This window comes from Caloenas nicobarica, chromosome 2 (assembly GCF_036013445.1).
Source record: "Caloenas nicobarica isolate bCalNic1 chromosome 2, bCalNic1.hap1, whole genome shotgun sequence".
NCBI lineage: Eukaryota > Metazoa > Chordata > Aves > Columbiformes > Columbidae > Caloenas > Caloenas nicobarica.
Window position 1 is genome coordinate 113,633,500 of NC_088246.1, and position 26,646 is coordinate 113,660,145.

At 43.0% G+C, this 26,646-nt stretch overlaps 1 protein-coding gene across 1 annotated transcript; it reads right to left on the bottom strand.

Moving 5' to 3' along the window:
* Nucleotides 1-566: 566 nt before the first annotated feature.
* On the bottom strand, nt 567-10,294 carry TGIF1 (TGFB induced factor homeobox 1). The gene is made up of 3 exons (XM_065629080.1): nt 9,852-10,294; nt 2,959-3,185; nt 567-1,604 (listed from the first exon to the last, which is right to left on the bottom strand). Exons 1-3 carry the CDS (start codon nt 9,865-9,867, stop codon nt 1,038-1,040), a joined length of 810 nt encoding a protein of 269 aa, XP_065485152.1. The 5' UTR covers nt 9,868-10,294; the 3' UTR covers nt 567-1,037.
* Between the last annotated feature and the right edge of the window lie 16,352 nt (nt 10,295-26,646).

Sequence of the window (26,646 nt, forward strand, 5' to 3'; positions counted from 1 at the left end):
TTCAGTCTGCTAGAATTACTAAGTCAAAACCATGTCATTGCTAGGCCAAGAAGAGTGGGAGCCCTTGTCCTCCTCCCTCAAACTTTTGTCACCAGTGATGTCTACGAGCTGTATCACAAAGACCTGCAAAGAACACTTGCCCCAACTCCTTTTCTGGTCTTCTGATTTCATCCTCAGGAGAACTTCCCCAGGGGTTGTCACATTACCCAGCCCTGCAGTATACCTAGGAGCCAAAAGGTGGAACTCTTACAGGAGCCCCAAGATATCCCCTTGAAATTTAATGAGAGTTGCCCACATAGCTCCCTTTGGCCCCTTTACAAAATGTCAACACAGCAGAACACAGTCAGGTACTTCTGGCCCACTTTTCAGCATTCCTTCAAACATCTGGTTAACAACAACTATTAGCATAGCTCTCTAAACCAAACAAAGTCAATATGGGCTCAAAAATATTTCTCACTTCCATTTATTTCAAGGGTAAAGCTGTGTTTGCTGCAAAGCTTGTATTCAACAAAATACTCTGTATGCATCCATTTTTAAAGAAAATATTTTATTACATTATGGGAAAAAAGCATAATCATCCAAAGTTTGTATTGTTAAAAAAATTGAAAATTCATTTTAGACAGCATGTCGGTATATTCTGTTCCACATGGGAATGATAAGAAGACTCTGTATCATTACTAGATATTGCACAGTCTGAAAGAAACAAAAACAAATCACATGATCTTGGGAACCATCTCACATTATGGAAAAAACCTACAAAGAAAACATTAAGAAAAAAAACCACAACAAAACCAAAAACACAATCCTTTCTTTCTACAGTAGCTTTAAGTTTATAATTCTTGGAATGACCATATTCCACTGAAGACCATCTCAGTGACAGGAAGCTTCATTTCAGCAATCCCTTGTGCAAATAAGATTAATAAAAAAAATAATAATAATGCAGTGAAGTCTTTTGATATTGTGTGGGTGGCAATAACCACACAGCTGTTAGATCCCTGCCTGGAAAAACAAAATGGGAAAGGAGAAGGAAGGGGATTTTAGGCCATAAGTTTTGCCTGCAACTCCATCTCTGCCGCCCTTTTGAGTGCAACATCCACCAGTAGCTGAAATCCACTAAAATCCTGGTTAAGGTCTGGTGGGGTTGGAGGAGGAGTGTTGAAGAGCCCACTCTGTGCATTTGCACCAGGTCCCAGTTTAGATGCGTCCTCGTAGTAGGAGAGGGAGTTGTCTGTGAAGCCGCTGGCCAGGGGCTGCTGCACATCTGTGGTCTGACCTACATCAGCTGGCTGGCAAAAGTGGAAAGGGGCGTCTTTCAACGCAGTCACAGTTGTGTGGCAAATCACCGACGGCCGAGCCAGGACCGAACCTGGGGAAGTCGGCTTGGAAGAGGACAGAGTCTTGCCGATCGGTGCGGCCGCGGGAAGGAAGGCAGTCTCCTCCAGCAGCGGAATGTAGTTCTTTGTGTTGATGGAAGACTCCATCAGGCTGCCCTCGGGAAGCTTGGTCCCTCGCCGTGAGATAGTGAATTGGTTTGGGTCTTTGCCATCCTTCCTCAGCATGTCAGGTAAAAGCCTGCGGCGTGCATTGATAAACCAGTTGCAGACCTGCGAATATAATGACAACTTAATTTCTACCTTCATTCATTTCCAACTATGTGCCATTACAGTCGTTGGGTTAGATTAATTAATCCCTCCAAGCAGTTTCCTTAACTGCAGAACAAAAGAGACCTACTGGCAAGTTCTGACATGCCTGGCAAAGGCCCTTCCCTTCTCCCAGCTCTACCCCCAGCTCCCCACTCCTGTTACAGAAAGCCCCAGGACATCTGAAGACTGCTAGCCCCAGCAGAGGGGTTTAGCTTTTAACTCTGTGCACACACATTAACCTATTAGCTATTGTTCCCTACGCTTAGGTTAATTAACAACAGGAAAACCTTTCCTCTCTGAAGAGAGCCACTCCTCCCACAAATAGTTACTGATTTTCCTTGTTCAACTGACTGTGTCGACAGACATAACACAAATTACCTCATTTAAAGTTGTCCTTGTTTAAATATCAAACCAGTTTCCTGGGCGATACAGGATAGTTTATAGCTTAACGTTTTTGTTGGATTTTTTTTCTGTTTACTACATCAAGGAGGTTTTCTGTCTGATGTTACATTAAGGAAATTTTGCTTTACAGCCAATTACAAAACTTGTACTAACAAATTCACCTGGAAAAGTAAAGCCCAGAAGTCAACAGGAGCACTCTATATTCAGCATCTCTCAAAATCAACCTGGGGTTTACCCCAGTTCTCATGCATCCACCTTCCCACGAGGTGGAAAAGAATGACTGTCAACAACTACTCCAGCAAAGATGTTCACAGAAGATGAGAATGATGCGTCCAACGGACCTCGCAGCTGCCAGTGGTATCCCGGGATGAGAATCCAAACTAACTACAAAAATGCCTGATCATAACTATACCAATACACTTGAGTAGCTCTATCCCATATAGATTCTTCACTGATCTTGATGGAAGTGATCATACATATAATTATATACATGCATGTTCTACAGGAATGAGCCTCAAGTTGCAGTTTTAGAAGTAAAGAGTTATACGTTAAGCTGCGTTATCTATCACCATAAAACCTCCGTTGACAAATAAATACCTTCCTCTCACAATAAATTACCTTATACAGACACTTTATGTCTTTTGGGCCCCGATGCCACAAAAATTAGTATGCATGCTCAAATTCATGACTGTCTGTTCTCCCAGAGAGGTAATTTTATTCCCAATAAAAAAAGATCATCATAACACACAATTCATTTGTATTTCTCCTTACAAGTGCCGTCAGAAGGAGAGTAACAATAAAAAAGGAAAACTCACATGCAGAATAAACATTTGTGTCAGTGACTAAAACCCAGGTAAATAAAGAAGAAAATAGAAAACAGTTTATTTTGAAGGAAAACTACTTTTTTGAATACCTGTAGTGTGGAAAGGTGTGTCTGTCGGGATAACAGCGCTTTTTCTTGCTCTGAAGGATAAGCATTGTATCGGTGCTCATATAGCCAGTCCCGAAGAATCTGCACGGATTCCTTGGGCAGGTTGCCACGTCTCCTCCGTTTGCCTGAGCCAGCAGATGAGGAAAGATCCAGTGGGACATCCATAGTGTCATCATCCTCCGTTTCACTGCCTGATATTGCAACTACACCTACAATTACAAGAAGACAAGAACAATCAGCCTCCCTAATCTGTAAAGTGCTTAGCTCCACCGTTCCATGTTTCAGACACATTTTATTATATTAGCCATCTTTACTATGAATCACGGTATAGCTTCCTATACAGATTTGTCCTGTAGCGTTAACTTGTCAAGCTGTAGCTTTTCTGTCAGCTGAACAAAAAGTAGCACCAATGATCCGTTCCTAGGGGAATTCTCTACAAACCCTCATTTTCTTGTTCCCCTGGCAACCTTTTATCTGCTGCACGTTATCAGACAGCTTCTATCTAATGCCAACAGTGTCCAAATTTGCTTGCTACGGTATGCATGCAACACTTCTCTTCAAGGGTAACTATCCAGTGGCTGGGCAAAAGGTCAATAAGCAAGAACCTAAACCGCCCAACTCAAGCACTGTGTTATTTAATTACTCCTTAACATGATGATGCTTCCCTCCTGGGAGAGACAGCTTGTAGATTTTATAAATTAATAGTTCATTCTGCATCTATTAATAAAAACTAATGGAACAAGAAAGGAAAAAAGATAAAATTGTGTCTGCCTCCGCCCGAGTGGATTTTCACTTTGGAAGGAAAAAAAAGTGCCAGAAAAGGAAAGAAGCAGGTACCCATGTCATGCTAAGAGTCTACCAGCTTATCAGGAGATGGACTTCTGTAATTTAACTGCACTTCTGTATCAAAGAACCACAATCGCTTAATGTTCGGGTAGGCTGATTTGTTTGTTTTAAATGTGCCACTTTGCATTCTCATTAGTTTTTCAACTTCATGGTTTTCATCTCATGTTTTAATCTGTGGAATGCATGTTCTATGCTACACTGACTACAAAGGCTCCAGATTTACAAGTTAACAACTGCATACCTTTTCTCTTCAACACAAAGGGAACAGATTTCAAACTTTGATTATGCCTTTTTATATATATATCACACTACTAATAACATGAAGCTATTGTATGTAAATAAAATTAAAACAAGCAAACAAGTATTCAATAGTTAAGAAGCCTACAATTCTACGCCTTTGGTAGAATGCACAAGTGACCGAGGAAACAAACAGTACTGTAAAATACAAAGAAAACCACACTTTCAATACTGACCAGAAACTCCAGGAATCTTACAAACTATATATAAATCTAAATAAGATATCACCCATTTTCAACTAGTACAATTTAATACTAATTTCAAGTGAAATTATACTGGCTTTCAGAAGCATCTTCTAGAAAGTATAAAAATAAAACGAGCACTTCATCTTTCTGTATTTTGAACTTAGATGGGGAAGGTAGGGCAGGGAGGGGAGAAACTTGCTCATTCATGACATCAAAACTGAAAATCTTAATAGTAAAAACACGTTAAATGCCAAAAGTAAAATTTTTATGTGGGCAACCACTCGTAATTCAAAAACTCTGTTGAAGGAAACAAAGTCAGATCTAAAGTACAGGAAGTGTGCCCCTGAAAGTATAAAACATATATAGTTATATCCGTAAGTAAAGAAATGGAAGGAATTAATGTCATTAAAACAAAAACAGCAGACAGACAGAAAAAAGGTGTGAGCTCGTGTGCAGAAGTTTTCCTTAATACTTGGAGGGAGTGGGGAGAGCAGAGGAGGACCTTTCCCCACACTTTCAAACTTCAGCCAAAGCTGACACGGTAAATTATTCTTTCCTTCTACTATTTATGAATAGTTCCAACATCCTTAAATTTAGTTTAAGTTGTCCAAATTTCAATGCATTATTTTTGACATTCAAGCATTCCCAGCAGGATGATCTATCTGCAATTTGTCTGGCACAGTTACTTCAGTAACTTACTTAGTATTGTTTCCATTCTCCCAGTTGCTGATTCACGTAACTGACAAACACCAAGCTGACATACCAAATTCTTCCTGTGATGATCAGCTACGTAAATTACCCAGTCACGGACCAGGAACAATTGGACAATATTTAAATAGCCAACACAAGATAAACTCCAAATTACGTAAACAGGTTTTTAGTTCATGTACAAAGTATGTCAAGTTTGCTTTAAAATGATTCTGAGCAAGCTGCTTTGTTATTTCTCATAGCTTCACAGGAAAGTGCTGTCACGCTTGCAAGCTAACCTGAGAACATGCCTTGCACAATGGGCTCCTGGAGCCATGAGGAGCACTTCTTGGAACAAAGATCTTGCACAGACAACAAGTAGGATGGCTCTGCAAAGCAGCTCATCCCTTTTAAATTGAATTAAAAAAACTAGCTAAAACTAGCCTATGCTATTCAGAGTGTTTTCAAGTGTGCTGTTCTTGTTTATCAGAAACCAGAAGTGTTGCAGCACTTCGGTGGGTTGGGTTTTTTGTTTGTTTTTAACTATAATAGGCAACAAGACAGGACCTTGGAAAACAGGGAGAGGCGAACAGTGAGGGCTGGAAGTAAGAGGGAAGAGAAGCCGAAGAAACTACTCCTATGAGAAAGTTACATGTCTAATGGTTTGCGAGCCATATATACGTGGCATAAGAAAAAGTTCTTGAGACACACACCAGCCCATCTGGAGTAACCTCTCCAAAATCTAACACACACCTAAAAGGCTTCACGGGAGCCTCTCTGAATCTGAGAAAACTGGCTTGACAGCAAAACTTCTTCTAGAACTGTTGCTGTTTTTCACCACCACCCCCGAAGTGGCAAAACACCGTCTGAAAGCCAGCAGCATAAAAAAGTTTCTCTATTTTGCAAACATGATCTCTTGCTAAAGTAAAAGTTGCCATCTGACTAACCGTAACCTACCTAGCAAGAAATGAGTCACCAGTGGAGCTGCCCTTTGACCCGCTGGCTTAGTGTGTCATATGAATTGACACAGTAAGTCGAGACACACAAAGCAGGTTTGGGTTAAGCAGGAAACCCAGTGGAGTACAACTTCTCCTCATTTAAATGAGCTCATTTAAATAGACGATCAGCCCTCTGAACTCGGTGGCGGATCTCTCCGGAGCAAGCAGCAACAGGAAGTCATGGCTGGAAATCTCGCACTGCCCCAGCTGATATTTTTTACCAGAGCGGGAGCCACGTTGTTGCTGTCAAGGCTCTGTTTTCATTAAAGCATTCCTGCTGATTACAACCCAGCTTTGTTTTGCCGTCTTGTTAGTAATCAGCCTATTCGCTGCTGGTTTCCTGTTTTAACAGGGCCCAAGTGAAAAGGCTTCTGGCAAGGCTCCATGACTGGACCATTGGCTTACTGTTGTTTACACCCAGAATAAAGACTTGCAGACACGACGAGTAGCCCCAGCTGACCTACTAATTTATTTCATCTTAAAAGCAGGCTAGCGTCAGGTTATGTCTCTTCCTGAATACATTTAGTCTAAACAGAAAAACTGCTTTTACAGGACTACACTAAAGCAGCACAAGTTCATTTGCAGAGAGGTCTAATAATGCAAAATCCCAGTTCTCCACTGGGATGAACAGTCCATGCTATTAATGACCTGAGAACTATACAATCAGCGTCCCTTCTTTATAAATTACTTTATCCTCCTGGCTTCCCAGCTGAAGTCACATACATGACTGAATGCACTGTTGCGTTGCATCACAGCCCAAAGACTTCACAGGTCCTCCCGTAATCAGCTCAAGGAAGATTACACCTAGGATCTTGAGTCTAGGCTCAACACCCAACCGCTAACAGCTTGGAACAACTTGAGTAAAAGTAAAGTGATGACTAAAGTTGATTTCAAAATAAACTCTGGCTACTTACAAAGACATGCTGAAATGCTTTGAGGGGGAGGACAAAGTATTTCTAGAGACAGAGACAAATGAAATGGAAGTTAAGCAAATGAAAAATTTAGGCTGAGTATTAGGAAAAAAAACCACAACTATCCCATTGTGTTGAGGACGAGCTTCACAGAGGAAGTGGCAGAAGCCAATTGTTATTCAAAACAGGACAAAGTATACCACGATGAACAATCTCTGCCTTCAAGAGGAGATGGACAAAAATCACCTTACAGAAAACCTCCCATCCTATCCCTTAGGGTTCTCTCAATTTCTTAAGCTGGATTTTTTTTTTTTTTTAATGAGCACAGATAAACAGAACCAGTTCCCATCTAAGGCCCTGATCCTGTTGTAACTAAGTTCAGTAGGATTCCTCACATGTATAAACTTGAGCACATGCCTGTGTCTTTGTGAGACTGTATTCTAAATTGGCTAATTAACAGGCTGAGTATGTTCAGTGTGATTGCTATCACGGTATTATTTGTAAAAAAACCTATCTACAGAAGAGTCCTTGGGGTTTTAATCTACAGCCCGTCAGCTTAAAAAACACCAACCAAACAAAAAACCCCAATCGACAACAACAAAATCCAACACACCAAGGGAAAAAAAAAACAACCCAAACTAAAATTGAAGGTGAATTTTAAAACTACAAACAAAAATAGTTTAAAATTATATATAAGTAACCAAGAGCTACAAGGATGCAGAAGGGAATTTCCAAAGCAAAACAAAACAAACTTTTTCCTCTGAATAGGTTTCATAATTGAGGAAACAGCTTATTTGTTTTCCTCTGCATTTCACAGCTTGTGCTTTATTGCTTCTAAAACAGCCAGACTTGGCTGTGCTATACGTTTTTTTTCTTTAAATGGGATTTTTCTAGGAGTGCAAGCAAGAAATCTGTAACAAAGTCACTCTTTGAAAACTTCTTGAATGAGCCTCAAATGCCAGGAGGTCACAAATAACTACAAGCCCAACCTTTAATAAAACAAAGGCACCCTAGCCCTAACATCTTTTAAAAAGTTTCCCTCTTTGTCTCCTCACCTTTTAATTTCTGCCACGCAAACCCTAGGCCCACGGCCCCTCTCAAAAGTTCTCCCTCCCGCCTGTCACCTTTCATTGTTTCCATTGTTTCAGCCCAGGACTTGCAAGCCTGAAAGCAGATCCTTCCCCCTCTCTCACACACACGTACATACACACACAAAGCCCTACACATGCATACCTAGAAACGACGTCAGCGTTTTTCACACGCATTTATTTCGGAGGTGGCAAGAACAACAGTTGAAAGTGCAGGGAGTTTGGTATTTCACCAACCAGCAGCTGCCCTCGGGGAGAGAAGTCTGAACAATGGAAGCAACAGCAGACAGGAAACCAGCTCACCACTGCTGTGCAAATAGGGAGCATAGGAATGTCCTAAAAATAACTGGGCTAAATTAATTCAGTGAAACCATAGGAAAAAAAAAAAGGAAAAAGAAAAAAAAAAACCTGCTTGCAATAAGGTTAAGAATCTCAACCTACCTCAGACGACTGAAACATTTTAAAGTCAATGCTGTCACTGTCTCTAGGCACAGACGGCTGAGCTTGGTATGCAGCACATGTTGTAATCTAAAAATCCGTGCAGTTCCTAGCAGGCTGAAACGCGCCGTACGCGCCCAGCTCCTGCGGGAACTCCGAAGGCTTCGCTTTTAAACACCACCCTGCCCGCTGCTTAAACTTCGTCTTTGTGCCTTAATTCCCTTTGTGTGCGCTCCTCTTACATGAGTAGCACGTCCAAACCTTCTTACGAGGGCTACAAACCATATTAGTACATGACGTTTCCTGCAGCCCAATTATTTCACGAACTACATATGCACTAATTGATCCAAGGATACTAACAATGAGCGAGGCTGCTCTACTACAGAGCCGCAGGAATGCGTAGTAGGGGAAAAACAGCACAACTCTGTGGAGTACTGAACATGCGCACTGCTCCCCTCTAACCCTCCACTTTCGGTCATTTAATGGTCTTTGAATGCAAAGCACCCTTCATCCACACCACAGACTGGTAAATCGCAACTGAAAAGACACTGCTTTGCTATAAACTTTTTTCCAGCCAGCGCAGATGTGTTAAATCTGAACGCACGTTCCGCGTCTTTGTGGCCAAGCTCTAATTTAAAGGCACTTAAAGCACCACAAGCGCAAAGAGTAACAGTCCTCTAACGTAAAAGTTTGCTTGTAAATTAACACAAAGGAAACTCAGCCTTATCTTTCTAGAGGGAAAAAATCTTCCTCCTTTTAACCCCAACTGTGTCGAAACTTTTGCATTCCCTCCCCCCACCTTGTTTTAAGAGATAAAAGGGAAAGAAAAGGCAGGAACTTTCAGCAAAACAAGGCAGATGAGGGCGCGGGTGGGGTGTGCGACCCTCCTGCCGAGCCCCCCCCCCAAGCCCCACGCTGCCGGGCCCGCTCCCCCAGCGCCGCCGCAAACAAAGAGTTGCCGGACGCCCGCGGGTCGAGGCGCTCGGAGTTGCGGGAGACACCGCTTTCCTCGCCCAAAGTTGGCAAAACGATCCGCACCGTCGTCCTCCCTTAACAGGGACGGAGGGGCTCGGTGCGGAAAAGCGGTTTAGTGGAGGGCAGGGGGAAGAGGTTCGGCAGGAGGAGCGAAAACAAAACTTCGCGAAGGCACAAAGCGGGCGGCTGGACATGTTTTTGACAGGGAGCCAGCGGCGCAGATAGGCGGCCGCCTACAAACAACAGCCCCGCACGTTTTGTCTGGGAGCGGAGCATCCACTGCCATCTTCCACGGGAGCTCGGCCGGGGGGGAGGGCGAGGGCACTGGGAAGAAAAGGGACTCCGTCTGGCTTGCCCTCCGCTTCCCCCATAAGCCGTTCCCGTGAGGAAAGGCGCAGGGCACCCCACTTTCTCCCAGCACTGAACACCTCCCCAACAACTACCTTTTACCTTTTTTACTTTTCATCTTGACCACAAGGACCGAGCCGCCGCTGCCACCGGACACCTCACACACCGACCCAAGTTTTTCTCCCTTTGCAGGACGCTGCTCCCCTTTTAAACTCGGCGAAGACGAGGATAACGAAGACGAAGCAGAAACACCGCTGCGGAGCCAAGCACCCAGTCCGGGGCCGCGCTGCTGTCAGCGGGAGCCGCAAAGCTCAGCCTCCCCGGGGGTTTTCTGGTGCAGCCGCTGCCGGAGTGGGCTTCGCTTCCCTTTGTTCCCTTCTGCCGGCGATTGGCCCCGGCTCGTTAAAGTGAGGAAAAGCACGGGATGGAAAGGTACACAGGGTCCGCCCTCCCCCACCTCCCCACAGTGACTACGGGAGAGTAACCGAGCGCTGCACTGGCACTCGCGGCTGCCGCGCTGCCTCCTCCTCCTCTCTCCTCCCCTCCCGTCTGACAGAGCCGCAGCAGCCCGGGAGGGGAGGGGAGGGACGGAGGCGGGGGGGGTGTCCGCCCGTACCCGCTCGCTCATGCACATACAACAGCGGCGGCGGGGGGAGCCCTCCGTGCCTCCCGCTCCCTCGCCTTTTTTTCAGACAGACGTTTGATCATTAAACTGGAAGGAGAAGGGGACGAGAGAAGGGGGGGGGAAGATTTTGACAGCTGCCCTTGACTAGCCTCCTCCTGTTGCTGCCGGATGAGCCACCCACTCCTTCGCGTGAATAGAGAGAAGAAAGGAGCACATACGGCAGGAGAAGGAGCCCTCCAAAGAACGGCGGGCCCCGCCGCCTCGCCTCCCCGGCGCCCCCCTCCCGGCTACCGAGCGGCCCGGCGGGGGCTGTTTCCCCCTCGCCCTCCCTCCCCCCGGTGGCACCGAAGGAGCCACGGCCGGTCGGCGCTAGCCAGCCGCTCCCGCGGGGAAGGCGAGCCGCGTTTCTGGGGTTATTTTTACATCACTTGCTAAAGGTTGTTTTTCTCCTCCTCCACTCTCCCCCGCCTCCCCTTCAGCGGGGTGGATTTTGCCGCGACACATGCTCGTAGCTGCAAAGAGAGAAGTCTCGCAGCTTGACTCATCTCTCTCAGGCGAGCACGTGGTGCAGCAACAGTTTATTTTCCTCCGGGATGGGGAACGCGGGACTTGCGAGCCGCCCATTCGCGGAGGCTTCGCTTCCAGCTTCCCACCGAGGCTGGCTGGGGGAGAGCCCTCCCCGAAACGCGGGCGGCGTCGGCTCCCAGGCCCCGCCGCCCCCCGTGGAAGCGAGGTGCCCGTCGGCGCCCGGCGCGAACTTCAGAAGCCCGGAACGCCGAGCTCTGGGCTGAAGTTTCACGCGCGAAAAGTTTTGTTGTTGTGGAAAATAAAACAAGCCGCCTTGCCTCGAGAGGCGGGTGCGGGTGCAGCGTGCTTTCTGTGCGCGGCGGTGTGTGCATTTACGTTACTCCCGCACCGCCACGTGCTGGGCTGTTTGCGGACGAGGAGGCGCGGGGGCAGGCGCCGGGGGCTGCGAAGCGAGCGCTTCGAACGGCTGATGAAATAATGAATTCCTACGGCGGAGCAGGGCTCCCGCCTCCCCCCACCCGGCTGCTCGGCGGCGCGGATGTCCACACAAACACGCGATTCAACAGCAGAAGAGGAAGCAACAAGCGTTTTAACAGCAAATCCTCCCAAGTACCTTGTAACTATTTTTATGTGGCGTAATTACAGCGACCTTGCTGGAGATAAAACAGCTGTTACATCCTGAATGGGGGACATGTGCGGCGGGGGGGTGGGGGAAAGGAGGAGGAGGTGCGGATGGTGAGTCATGTCAGTTAACAAGGCCCCACTGTTGGGCGCTGCGGGGCCAGGGTCTCGCTTTTGGGTGACGGTTGCGGTTGGCCGCTGGTACCTGGCGTGGCTTGCCCGGGGGGGGGCAGCGAGGCGGGCCGCGCCGGGCGCGCTCGCTCGCAGCGCCGGAGCCAGCGGGCGGTTGTGCCGCGCGGCGCTGACGGAGAGCCCGCCGGCGGCGCGAGCCGGACCGTTACCCGCCGACCAACCGCCCTCCGGCCGCGCGCCCTTCAGGCCGCCTTCCCGCCGCGGTGCCGGCGTCGCCCCTCGGTTGCGTCCCTTGGGGTTCGTGCCCGGGCAGGCGTGAGAGAGCTCGGTGCCGCCGCCCCGTACGGCGGCAGCTTGGGAGAACGAGGCTCACTGGGGGGCCGGCGTTTGTAACGTGACAAGAAGCGAGCTGTGTCTCCGCCGGACCTGGTGACTGAGGGGCGGGAGGGGGGAAGGGTGTGCGCGCACGCCGCCGTATTTTTTTTTTTTCCCCGTGTTTTGTTTTTGTTGTTTAAAATCTTGCTTGCCAGCTGTGGAGGCTGACTCTTCCAACTGGTGTTCTGAGCGTCCGGGCATGGTCAAGCCAAACAAGTAATTACGAGAAGTTGACGAAAGACACGTCAAGGATTTGAATAGATTTCCCTTTCTCCATACTGCCCAAGCTGCCCCACACTTAATTACTGTCCTTAGGACTGCCAGCGAGTTTGTGAACCAAACTCTTCCTTTTTGTTTTTTAGGTTTGTTTGGGTTGGATTTGTTTACGATTTTCCGGGTTTTTCTTTGTCAAAGTCACTTTTATGAGGGGGAAAATAAAAAGTTTTATTTCCATACTGAGCTCAGGCTTGCTTTTGAGAGTGTTAGGAAGAACCTTTCTATCTCTGCTGGAACGTCAGTTCCTAGGAATTTTTGCAAAGGATGCTAGGAGAAGATTAGTTTCGACTTAGTGTGACAGCTTTTTAGCTATTAGCAGTTGGCAGTGGACCAGTGGGTGTTCATTCCTAGCTCCCCGGGTACAAAATGCACAGAGAGAAGCGTTTTTTGGAACGAAGTTACTCCGCAGATGTGAACATGGAGGGTGCGCATCCATAGTTGGGACCACTGGCAAAGACAGAGTGGGCTTGTGCAATGCACCTTGTGGTTGGTGGCTGGGTAGATGCCTTGGATCTGTCTAGAAATTCTGGCTGGTTTTGCCTCTCGAAGACTCTTGATTTGTGTTGGAGGTGGTAGGGCGGATAAAGTTTGCAAAAAAACTACCAGTAAAGCCTCAACATACCTGGAACAAGGTTGTATCTAAAGACAGAGCAGGTGATTTTTTTCATTTGTCCTGAGCTCAAACCTTAGGAACAGAACAACTTGATTTTACAATGAATACAGTAACTTGGTGGCCCATAAGTTGGTGATGGGTGTTGCTATGAGCTGCTGCTTGCAGGCAGAAGTAGATGGTATGTAAAACAATTTGTACCTTTCTGCAGTTTTTCATGTTGGCAAGGCTGTGTCTTTTAGTATTACTTGATGTGCTGGAGCTGTATCAGCACTAATAAATGTATTTCACATGCAGTTCACACTGCTCACTGAGCAACTTTAGCACCTGTGCAGCTCCTTGGGTAAGCAGTGGTATACACATGGATCAAGATACATCTGTGCCAACAGGTTTGAACAGCTTGATTTAGTCAGGGCAAGTTCAGCTCTGTCTGGACCCATCTGCGTAGACATGCTGTAAGTATTAACTGGAATCCAAGAAGGGAGAGAAATAAAACTGGAGGGGCTAGATTTTGAATTGCTCAATAACTATCCATATCATAGGTTTATCAATGTTCTGTGGTGATGCATACGTGTTTCTGGCATGTGATATATTGTGTGATTAATTGTATGTTTCTTTCTTTATGAGTGCTTTGCTTTGAGGTGCTGTGACTGTGTTTGCCTAACTACTATTGAAGTCTCCAAGGTCATGCTTTGGTCATAGGAACTCTTAAATGAAGTACTCTGGAAAATCAGGACCTAGGCATCTCAGCCCTGTGGATGTTTGTTATCTTCATCTGTTTGTTCCAGTTTCACGAACAGGAGAGTGTAGTGCGGGTGTGGTTTGTTGTTTGTTAGTTTTTTTCCCCACTTTATAGGATGTTATAAAAATAAACACATTGACCTTTGTGGAATGCTCAGATGCTATTGAAATTTTTGTGAGAAAATTTGTACAGTAAGTTAAGCAGGTCATACCTTTGGCAATGAGAATAAAGCAATGTTAACCCTTCTTCCAGTGAACAAATCTATTCTATGCATGGAAAAACAAGAATCACTGCTGTGGGTCACACCCATTCTTCACCTTTTCTTTTCCATGGCATTGACTAGTCTCAGATATATCAGAGGAAAAGGAGAGGCTACAGAAGGCAGATGTGAGGTAATATTTTCCCACAAAATTCTCATCCAAATCTTTAATAAGCAATGGAGCAATAGTTTAGCTTCAAATTTTGTTACTGAGGTAGCTGGATGGTCTTTATACTGGTATAAAAGTTTAATATCTCTATAGTGTTAAAACTCTGTAATGGCAGTCAGTGGCAGAGTAGCATGTTGAGTTCTGAATGACATAAAAATGTTTTTTTTTCTTATATATTTATTTTATTCAATAGCCCCTTGTGCTTTGAGACAATGAAAACAGAAGTTCCTGGTTTTACCTCCTCTGTACCATTCATTATTTTATATACTTTCATCATGTCTCCTTTCTGAGATAAGATTTTTCACTCTTCTCAATCTCTTTTCCTTTGAGAATTACTCCTAGCATTTGATCATTTCCTTGGTTCTCTCTCAAGTCTATTTAGTCCTACAATATTCCATTTTTCAGTAAAGGTGACTTATGCTGCATGCAGTATTCTAAGCAAGGTTATGCCTCTGATTACAATATATATTTGATATTGCTCCCTGACCTACTTCTTATGGAATCCAGTGTGTTAGGCTTTATCTTTGGCTGCTGCGACATACTGAGCACGGTGCTCTATCAGCTTTGGAGCATATATAGCATGTTTGAAGTTTCTCTTATGCATTGTTTCATATTTACATCAGTGCTGAATTTCTTTTGTTACTGCATTGTTCATTCATGTAACTGAAGTCACACTGAAGTGACTTACAAATCTCCCTTTTCCCAAATATATTTTTGATAGTTGCAGACTCTGGCACCTCACTGTTCCTTGCCTATCCCTATTTCTCCCTCTTTCACTGGTCTGAGTTAATATATTAAAGAACACCACACTGTGTACAGGACTCGGAAGCACCCTGCTGTGAACCTTTTGTCATAATAAAAGACAACCATTTAATCTTACACTTCAATTCTCTTGCTCCAGCCAGATATTAATTCATTATAATTGTTTGTCTTTTTCTCTCTAGCATCATCTTGATTTCTTCAGCAGCTCCTTGCATGGAACCTTGTCAAAAACCTTTTGGAAATCTAAATAAATTATGCCAACCAGCTGTGCTCCCATAATTAGAGCTCACTTTGCCAACTTTGTGCAAGGGCAAAAAGGGTAAATTGAAGTCATGAAGGTAGTCCTAAGGTTTTAGAACTTCTGCATAATAGACTCTGCAACTTCAGCATGCTTTATGCTTTTTCTATGTGGGCATTCTTGTGGTTATTGAAGATCAAAGAAGAACAAAAGCCCCAGGAATTCCTTATACAGAATCATACTGACTCCTTTCTGGTATGGTATCAGGTTTGCAACCTTTTGGTTGTTGGTATCAACTTTAGTATGGACTCGAAGTAAGGGGCAGTAGTTATTTCCGATGAGGATCAGCCACTGCAGTGATCTGTGTTTGCCACCAGGGTTTCTAGATATCTACTGGCAAAGGGGAGCAACAGCTTCTCTAAAAGGCTCTAGTGCCGAGTGCCTCAGTATATAAGCATATGGAACTAGAATATTATGATTACTGTAGGGGCAGCTTAAGTATATACAGTAATGTTAGCTGTGGTATAATGCAGAAACATCATAAATGGCATAATCACTCTCTGAGTCTAAAAGCTCTGCAGCTACTCTGGGGAGTGGTTTATGAAACTTGCATTAATGTAAAAGCAATTTCTTCATAGTTTGAAGTCAGACTACTGTGTAACATTAAAAATATTAAAAGTGAATTATAGGTTTAATCTTGCTTGGAGTAATACTGTTCACTTTTAGGTTTTAATTTAAAAGTACGAGTTTGACAAGGAACAGACTTCATATATTCCTTCCAGTTATGCAGAAATGATAATTTTTGTCCACCACAGGTGCATCGCATAAGTGTTTTGCCCTCTTATCTAAGAGGAGAGGCTCTGACTCCATTTTCTTCTGTGACACAGAAGTGAGTGTATCAAAATCAGCATGACAAATGACAGTTGTCAGTCTCAGCTCAAGAAACTCGGGGCATGTAAGGAAACAGATCCCTCTTCTCTGAAGTTTGAAACTGTGTGCAATTTATGTAATTGGGTTTTGCTTATCTGTAAGAAGCTAAGCAAGTAAATCAGGTATGGCTGACCAAAAAAAAACCCAAAACGGTGGTTTTAGGGCGTTTTGTTTTGTTTGAATTGTGGGATGACTACCTTGCTTTTACCACAGACTGGTTAGTGTGTACCAAAGACGAGTCAGGAGGTTTACTGTGAGGCACCTGAAGCAAGAGTGACCTTGCTTAGCTGACCTTGTCTAACTAATTACTAGAATCTCTGATTAAGGTTTTGCATCAGCAAATGATAACTGTACAAAAATCATCCTTTAAAGCAACAAAAACAAAGCCTAAGAGATATCTATACTAGCTATACTTTTTTTTTCAGGGTAGAATGTTAATTGAAAATAAAACAACTCTTAATGACTGTATCTGGGCACTTTTATTCTTTTTAGTGTAGTCTACTCTAAAGGAAATAGAGATGTATTGAATATTTTAGAATTGTTCAGCTGGAAGTCAAATGGCCTCCTTTAGAGCTACTACTGTCTTTTCCTGAAATTGGGATGGAAAGCACTTAAACATTCAAGATACAAAAATCTCAAAACAGTAAATTGAGAAATTATTCTCCAAAATTCCTGCTTTAAGGATTAAGCAATTCCATTTTAGAAATTGTACTAATTAATAATCATCAGCCAATTTTTTGCTTAGTTGAGTCTACACTAAAATTTTGGTTTATTAAGAATATTTCAGGAACATTGTCTCTAAAGTTATTTCTGTCTTTACAAGACAAGGTTAAATTTGCCTTGCAGGAGGACAAAAATGCAGTTGTAATGAAAGAAATATATTACTTTTTATTTTACTAAATATTATTTGGTATAACAATAAATAACATAATTAGTTTTCTAAAGACACACTGTCTCCCTTCCCTGTCATTAGGGTGGAAGGCTTATGTAGGAAATAAGAATGCCTTATCGGACTGCAGATTTTCCATGCCTTTTTAACAGAATATAAATATGGATGTTATTTATTGAGTATAATAGTATAGAAAAACCTATTTGGATATATAATCTCATGTTCAACAAAGATTGAAAAAGGTGCAGACTAGATAAAAAGTAGCATGATTTTATGACAAGCCACAATTAAACACCACATACTGAATTTAGAAAAAACTTTCACTGCTGTCTATGCCGTACCTGTTCTGAATATATGCTGGGAGCTCGATTTTTCAAAGCTGTCAGCTTTGTGCTTTATTAGTTATTGCATCCGCTTTATTTTTGATGCTGTGATTGTTTTATTAATCTTCAATGTTACACAATTTAAAATAAATGCTTACGTTATTCTAAGTGAGCTGTAATTTTCACATATTTAAATGAAAACAGAATATTCTTTCAGTATTATAGATGCGTTACAGAGATGTTGAGTGACTGGTCAAATTTACAGCATTATGGCACTGCTTCATCAGTTGAATGTATAAGCACGCTATTCATGTTATTTTATGTACTGAGCATTTAGGTACATACTACTCAGCTGAAAAGGTTCAATGCCTGCTTGAGAGCCCAGCCTTAAGGAGCAAATTTGTAGAATTAGGGACTGTTGCATATATCTTGCAGGTGATAGCAGTGAGCTGATCTTTTCACCTGGGTGGAGCCATGAAAAGGATGTTTGACTAAAGAAAAGGGTTAAGTTTTCACAACTGAAAAAGGTGTGTAAGGTTTTTAAAGTGACAGGTAATGGGTGTTGGCTGCCTTTCTATAAAATCCTAGACATAGCCTGAGGCTCTTGTCTTCTGAACGCAAATGCACGTGTTGATGATGAGGACTGTGCCTGTCTGCAGTTATGATTCAGGGCACCAAGGAAGACCACTAAACCTGCATGTGGCCCATCCAAGTGTGAATATTAGGAGCCAATGAGAGAGCTATGGTCCAAGGAAAGTAATTTCACTAATTTTTGGAGGAGGGGAGGATCACAGCAACTGGGTAGGGGCTTCTGCTCTCAGCCTTGGTACTTTCATACTAGGGAAAATGTCAGGTATTGGTACTTGTTTTCAAAAACCCAAATCCTGAAGGTTTGCAGATAAAGGAGGACTGAGCAGGAGAGCAAAACAGGAATGCATGCTATCTGTGTTCAGTAACGCTGACATTTCAGTCTGCTTTCTGCTCTCCATGTAGTGTGCTCTTCCTACACACGATCATCAAATCCAGCACTACTTAGGACAGCCTTCCATTTGGATGTATAGGATCCAGGCTGATATAGGGAAAGCGCTGCTGCTCACTGAAAGAAATAGCCTGTTTAACAAAACAAACCAAACAAAAAAACCCCAATTAGACACCACAAGGAAAGTGAGCTTTTTATATAAAAATATTTTGTCTACATCAAGATGTTCCTTGTGAATGCTGAAGTAAAATGACGCAGCCTACAGAATTGTAATTTTCAGGGAGTTTTGGTTTGGGTTTTTTTTTTTTAATGCTATGATGTGTTGGTGAAGGGTAAACTGTAACCCAGGAGCATGCCGAGGATTTTTGGTACGCGACACTTAAAGATACAGCTATTCTGGGCAGTCCATAAGCAGCTTGAGATGACTAGTTTCTTTTGTGAAGGCCTAAGGCAACCTGTCACCAAGTAGTCTTTCACAATGTCAAAAAATGAACATGAGGCCACATTGATCTCAAAACATGGCAACCTCATGAATATCTGTCTTGGATACAGTATGGAACCTTTGACAACACTTCAAATAGTGTGAGAAGCCTTAACCTATGTAAAGTGAATGACATTATGGTAAGCAGTCCATAAAACTGTGTGTATGCTAAGCATTTGCTTTCATAAGATTTGGACATTACAACGAGTAAATGCTAAAAACTATCCTTCATGTAATTTTGTGATAGTCTTCATGATTCTGATCTTTTTGGGAGTCTTCAGACATAGTCGTCTGAAACGTGCTACATGTGACACTGGGGGACATCCTCAGTACTTCATGGGTACTCTGTGGCCTGCATAATTAGCTAATAAGAGTCATATCTAATTGCTTTTTGTCCTGCAGTAGGCAGGACCACGTTGTTATTTCAGAGAAATGGAGGATAACTGCCTCGGGGAACTCAGGGAAATTGTGGTAACACATTGGGAGACACTGAACATACAAGTAGCTGATCTTGGATCCTCAGTGTAAAGTGAGTACATTAGCAGCCTGACTGAAAGCAACTTTGGATTGAAAACTAAATTTATTGTGTGGAGATTTCATGTCTTGATAAGAAGGGGTCTCGGGACACTTAAGGGAGAAGTGAAATGATTAACAAATTGTGCATCCTTATGGAGCAAACGTAAGTCTTTACAGCTGTTAATCATCTGTTATTAAAACGCTGATGTCTATGTTTTTCCTCCTTGCATTGCAGTTAAGAGGTATAGTAAGAGCTAGACATCCTAATACCAGCAAATATTAGGATCTTTTATACCTACCACACCTCTACCTTTTATGAGGTGCAACAAAACCTGACAAGTCTAAGTAGGGTCACTAGTTTCCTGAGGAGCTGGAATTGAATCACCTGGATGCTAACAGGGTCTTATGTAGGATCATCAGATGGTGGAGGATCTGACTTCAGCTGTTCAGAGATCAGCCTCAGGTGTGGAGCTGTTTGATTGACTGGTTAGTTCTGAAAAGTGTAACAGAAGGCTACAGGAAGTTTGAATGACTTTCAGTCTTTGTGTTGGATTGTTTACAACTTTACAAGGTGCTAATTATTTGTCTTACCTGTGTGCAGTTAAGGCAGATGATTGACATCTGTTTCAATCTTTTGCAAGTGTGCTTGCAGTCACAAAATCTAAGCAAGCTGCATTTCTGTTCTTAAATCACATTAGCTGAAGATTGTGTAACTTCCACTTAAAATCTTTTAGCCTCAAATGTGAAACCAAAACATTGAGAGTTTAAAAAATACCATATTTATTTTTGACTTGTTAACTGAATGCTAATTGGTATTGAACCAATGTGTGTGTTCTCACTCATTTATCTGGAAAGAAACTGCTGCCAGTTTTATTAGTAGATAAATGATATATACCTGCAGTAAACTCTAGTGGACATAAAGTGCTATGTAACTCTATACTGTCAAATTGTTAACCTACATGTATTCGTGTTAACATAACATGCCTGCCTTGTGATTATGTCCTGTGGTTAGCAGGAGCCATGCTGCCTCCCTGGTCAGGAGGGCAGTAGAGCAATGGCTGCTTCTGGTGAATCTCATTTTTCATTCTAGAATAACATAACTGGATAGACACTACATTGTATGTGATGTACAAAACTGAAATGGACATGAAATGAGGGCCAAAGTGGTGTTAAGTACTTACCCTCACTGAGAGTTCCTAAGGCTTTGGGGGAAAAAAGAGGAGTTTATGCAATGCAAAGGCTTACAGTGTTCCAGTTTCAGAAGTCTGAAATAAATTTCTGTTGTGTTTTTTGTTGTTGTTGTGTTGGGTTCATTGGGTGGGGTTTTGTTTGTTTGTTTTTTCTTTTGTGTGTGGGTTTGTTTTGGTGGGGTTTTTTTTTTAGTTTCCTCCTTTAAACTGAAGTTTTTATCTGATTCTTTAACACACTCCCCCCCCCGCCCCCATATTTGAGGGAAACAGAGATAAGGATTATATAAGAGACCGTACTTATTGCTTGGTGATGAATCTGGTGGTAGTGTCATCTTCCAAAACGTGATTTCTCAAATTGTTTGGTTTTTAGAAGTGGAATAGCTTTACATTGTATAAAGGTTAAAACTCTGACAGCTATTATTTGCTCTGAATATGGGTGTTCACTGACACTGTATTACACAGTATTTTTTAAATATAGATGTTTAAATGAAGCTTGTTCTATGCTATGGAGATAAAATACTGAGAGAAAATGGCTGCTTTTTTAGAGTGCTCTACTGTTTCACAGAATCATAGAATGGTTGGAGTTGGAAGGGACCTGTGGAGATCATCTAGCCCAACCCACCTGCTACAGCATGTTCACCTACACTAGATTGCACAGGAATGCGTCCAGGCGGGTCTTGAATGTCTCAAGAGAAAGAGACTCCACAGCCTCTCTGGGCAGCCTTTTCCAGTGCTCTGACACCCTCAAAGTAAAGAAGTTTTTCCACATATTCAGATAGAACCTCCTGTGCTTCAGCCTGTGCCTGTTGCCCCTCATCCTATCGTTGGGCACCACTGAAAGGAGTCTGGTCCCATCCTCTTGACACCCACCCTTGAGATATTTATAAGCATTGATGAGATCCCCTCTCAGCCTTCTCTTCTCCAGGCTGAACAGACTCAGCTCTCTCAGTCTCTCTTCATAAGAAAGGTGCTCCAGACCCCTAATCATCTTTGTAGCCCGCCGCTGGACTCCTCCAGTAATTTCTTGTCTGTCTTAAACTGGGGAGCCCAGAACTGGATGCAGTACTGCAGAATGCGGCTCACCAGGGCAGAGTAGAGGTGGGGAGGAGAACCTCCTTCAACCTGCTGGTCACACTCTTCTTAATGCACCGTGGGATACTGTTGGCCTTCTTGGCCACAAGGGCACGTTATTCACTCATGGTCAACCTGTTGTCCACCAGAACTCTCAAGTCCTCTGTAGTGCTGCTTTCCAGCAGATTTGCCCCTAACCTGTACTGGTACCTGGGGTTTATTCCTCCTGAGGTGTAGGACCCTACACTTGCCCTTGTTGAACTTCATGAGGTTGTTCTCTGCCCACTCCTCCAGCCCGTCCAGGCCTCTCTGAATGGCAGCACAGACTTCTGGTGCATCAGCTCTTCCACTCAGTTTGGTATCATCAGCAAACTTGCTGAGGGTACACTCAGTCTCTTCCTCCAGGTCACTGATGAACAGGACTGGACCTGACACTGACCCCTGGGGAACCCCACTAACTACAGGCCTCCAAACAGGCTTTGCACCATTGATCACAACCCTCTGAGCTCTGCCATCCAGCTAGTTCATGATCCATCTCACAGTTTCTTTCTTTATTTTGTAGTAATAAAGTTAATGTATATATAGTCTTGGTATGAAAGCATGGACATTGCTAATAAATGAAAATTTAATTTCATGGGTAGATCCTATAAATCTAAGAGGAAAAGAATAATAACACAGAGTGCGTTTATCTAATATTTTTTTGCTGTCTCCTGAGCACTTCAGACTGACGTGCTGTTCTATATGTATGGATATGTCCTGGCCTTACAAATATGTATGTGCTTATGAACGTATATATACAATGTAGTAACCTGTCCTGACCTCTCCTGTTGGTATAAATCTTAGAAGAAACTCAAAGCAGAGAATATTAAGCACTGTTTGCATACGTCTGTGTGTGTGTGTAAATATGCAGACAATGCTGTTAGTTAGCTAACTCTGATTCTTGACAATGGCATTTTATCAATTTTCCTTGTTGTCTTACTACACTAATAATAATACATGTGCAGATGGAAGATACTATTTTGCAAATTTGGTAACAATGTTATTTTTGGAAGGCTTAGTGAATGGAATGCCTAGCAGAAATGATAATTCTGGTGTGCGTGTTTTGCAGACATCTGCTGGGAAATGAGACGCTTCTGTATCAGTTCTCTGTAGACTGGCCAAAATTTAAGTTCTGTCCAAGTGACGCGTGTCATGCTAATTAATTTTGAGCACTGGTAGCAGTATGATCTTGTCATTGTGGCATTCATGCTTCACTTATTAGCTGAGATGCAAGGCTTAGTGTTGATGAAATGCCATACTAATATAGCCATACTACTTTTCAGCCTCAAAGCCAGCTTCAGACTTTCTTGTCCACATAACAGAGTGTTATACATGACAACTACTAAGAGAGTCATGCTGATGATTATTTTCAGCAACGTACTTTCTCTGAAGTGGCCAAACAACTTCTTAACTGCTGTTTAGAAATACAGTGACCCTGTCAGAAATGTCCATTATACTTCAAAAGTGTAAAATTCAGTACAAATAAGACGTCTTGGCAGCCTAATGTCAGGAGTAGCTCAAGACAGCAGAAAGGCAAGCAGGTGTTGGTGGAGGTCTGTGAACACAAGGCCACCTAGGACTGCAGACTGCATGGACGAGTAAGTTTCTTGGAGGTTCAGCATTGCTCAAGCAGCCATACTTAGTGTTTAGATGGCCTTAGAGTTCGGAACTGAGACTTTGGCCTGGTTCAGATTTATGGAAAAACTTCCATGGACTTCAGTGAGGCAAAGTGCTGTGACTTCTAGTTCTGCTAGCATTCAAGGATGCTACACTTCTCATTAATTTAATTTCTGCAATATCAATGGACCTGATCTACAAATTGATGAAGTGTAACTTGCTTTGACAGAGCCAGAGTGGGATATGAAAGAGATATACTAGAGGCAGGAGAATGAGACATGCTGCAGAAGAAACAGTGAGGCTGCCCGTGAATGCCTGGTAATGGCATATTGTGCTTTGCTGTCAGTCTGTTGACTCATGTATGCTTCAAAAGAGCTCTCAGGGGAGCCAGTTATATGAGTCATTGCCTGATGCATTGTAAATCACGGCAGTACTTTTTTGTTGTTGTTGTTGTTTGAATGGGGCTTGAGTGTGCCTAATGCTGTTTTGAAACATCATCTAATGCCATTGGAACTTGGGGATTTCAATAAAAGTGAGGCAGAGCCCTCACAGATGCTATCAGAGCTGCTTCTGGGCTGGCTGGTCATCTGGTTTTTAATATCATGTACTGCTCCTGTTCAAAGCTAAGCAAGCAGCAGGAACCGTGAGCTTCGTGGATGTTGAATAGAGATGAAACAAAATACTTTGTGTGCTCTGACTCTGTGGCCTATCTCAGGGGAGCTGTACCCCTAATACTTGGTCAGAAACATGGCAAAGGCTTCAGAGGGTCCAGGCAGGGGTTGGAACTATCAGGTGCTGCTTTGGTATGGAGTTTCCTCTTAGGAACAAATGAGTGCTCCTCTAAGCAGGCAATAAAGGGTACTGAATGAACTTGGAAAAGTTATAGTTCATAAATTATAGGAGAACCAGGTCAGGAATTTTAGCTGGGATTCTTAAGGAAAGGAGGTTTACACAAATGTGTTGCCCTTGTCTGCTGGTCTGCCCAGTTTCCTCAGTAACTTTAGGAATTGTAGGCCAGTTTCAGATGAATTTTACAGAACACAAATTATTAAAGATGCTTTGTTCTTGGAAGTAATTGAGTGCATAAAGGGTTGAATCTCTCCATGGAAAGAAAGGCTTTGACAGGAGTTCAGTTATGTTCTTAGACCATGACAAACCCACAATGGGGCATTGAAAATTTCCCCTAGCACAAGAGAAAAAGGCAGTCAGAATTTGTATTTTAGGTGAAATGGGAAAATACAAATATGAGGCACAAAGGTGCAGGTAAACATGAAAAGCATTTTACTCCCTGTGGAACTATTTGAGTGTTTTGTGGAACTATTTGAGTGTTTTAAAGATTTGACGGATCATTTGTGCTTGTAAAGCCAAGTTGGGCTGCTTACAGTTACAAACCCACAAGCGTAACTACAGTGATTGCACAGATGATGAGTGACTTATTCACACCAAATCTGATGTCTACTTGATTTCGCTCCACAAAACCAACCAACCAACTTAAATGAAAACAAACAAACAAACTCAACTACACCAAAACAACTATTTATCTTTGTGAAGTTAGTTCTGTGCAAAGATGTGAAGGCAATAGCTTGGCTCGTTTGAATTGTGCCCTAGTCAGAGTTCAAGTTTAGGGTCCAGCACAAGGAAGTCAGTAATATGTTCAGTTATCTTCCTCTTCTTTTCAATTACAGTAGATCAACAATGCAATTGAAATTATGGGTAACTGATGACAAGGCTTTTATTTCTATTGCTGATAATATAATGATGCTTTCAACTATGGTGTTTGGAGTATTTATTTTCAATTTTGAATAAGTAATGGAAATCAGTTCTCTCAAACTAGTTAAAGCAGTGGCTGTTCCTATAAATTCAAAGCACAGAGCTGCCTATGTAAAGATTTGCAGGTCAAAGAGGATGTGGTTATGAAACATTAAAACAAACCATAATATCCAAGCGAGAGATTATCTGTGAACCTCTGGTGCTGGCTGGCTGGCAGAGCTGTGTGATTTTGCCTCTTGCTTTGGTGCTGAGAATGGAGGAAATCCCCCTTCTCTTGAGAGTGCCAAGGAGATAATTTTGGTATATTTTAAAATTCCAGGAGTGAATATTTGCAAGGAAGTTAGGATATTCAGCTTCTCATGTTGCTTCACAAAACCTAAGAGGATAATTTTAGATGTCCTTATTTAAATTCAGTGATGTCATGATTTCCACATACTTACTCTGAGGACAGAACAGGTTCTGATCTCTGACACCCAGTTTACTAACTTATACTTTCATGGCTATCAAAGCTTGAAGAGTTGGTGATCCTGCTTTGTCAATAGCAGTGATCACAGCAGTTACAGCCTGAAAAAAATTATGTCCAGCCATGAAGACACAACATAGCCACGAGTGCCCAGACCTCAAATTTTAACCTGGTTCTAGGCTTTATGTGATATTTGCAGTGTCAAATTGCAATATTTGCACTTGATAATTTACAATACATTTGAAATACATCTTAAATATTTGGACAGCTGTCATTAGAATAGGGGAATTTAGAGTCAAGGGACCTGACTTTTGTATCTGATACTGAAGGACTTGGTCCAGGGAACCAGCGGTGGTATTTCCCTATCTGTAAAACTGGAATGGCTCTTACTGCTCAGCAAATGTTGGGAAAAAGGTTATCTGCAGTTAATATGACGCCATTTGTGTTGCCACAAAAAGGACCAAGTTCTCGAGATTACTTTGTGCTGTTTTGGTATGCATCCTTTGCCTTCATTTAGAACTACCATATATGTTTAATATTTTTGAGGCACTTCAGTATGGCAGGAAGGCAGTCCAGCCAACCAGGCAGCTCTGAAGTTACACAGTAGCAGTGAAATGGTACTCGGTATGCTCCATACGGATGTACAAGTAGTTATGCAGGGTCACACAACAAAGTGCCTCCTGGAGTAGACAGAGCATGGTTTAAGCGCTTACCACTTGGGCTGTTCATGTGGAAAAGGGCTAAAGGCTGAAAAAGAAACCGTCAGCACTACCCAGACTAAGGAACAGCGAGAGGAGATGGTTTGCAGAAGGTCTTTAAGACAGGAGCGGCGAGTGATGAGAGGCCCTGTATTTGGGCAGTGCGGTTTGCAGACTGGCTATGAAAGAGGCCAGAATGTATCTGGATGCCTCAGAGAGTTTGTGGGTACAGGTTATACTTCCCTAGGAAATTAACATGGGGGGTTTTAATTTGGACAGTGAGATAATGTGGGTGTGCATGTGATTCTGAGCTCGCTGCTTACTGTCAGTTTTAAGTCGGTGATCTCTCTGCTGGTGTACCAGTGTGGCTAAGTTATAGTTTACTGGAATGGTTTTGCAGGTGGCACTGAATGTAGAACCTGCTGCAGAGACAAGACTGGAATTTTTTATGATTGTGCTATCTAGTCTTTCTCTGAGTCAGATACAAATGTCCTAGCCAAAACAACAACAAAAAGCCCATCCTTATCTGAGCTGTGGTTTCTCTGATTAGTATATCAGGGGAGCTGAACTTGTAATGAATTACGTATCTGAATT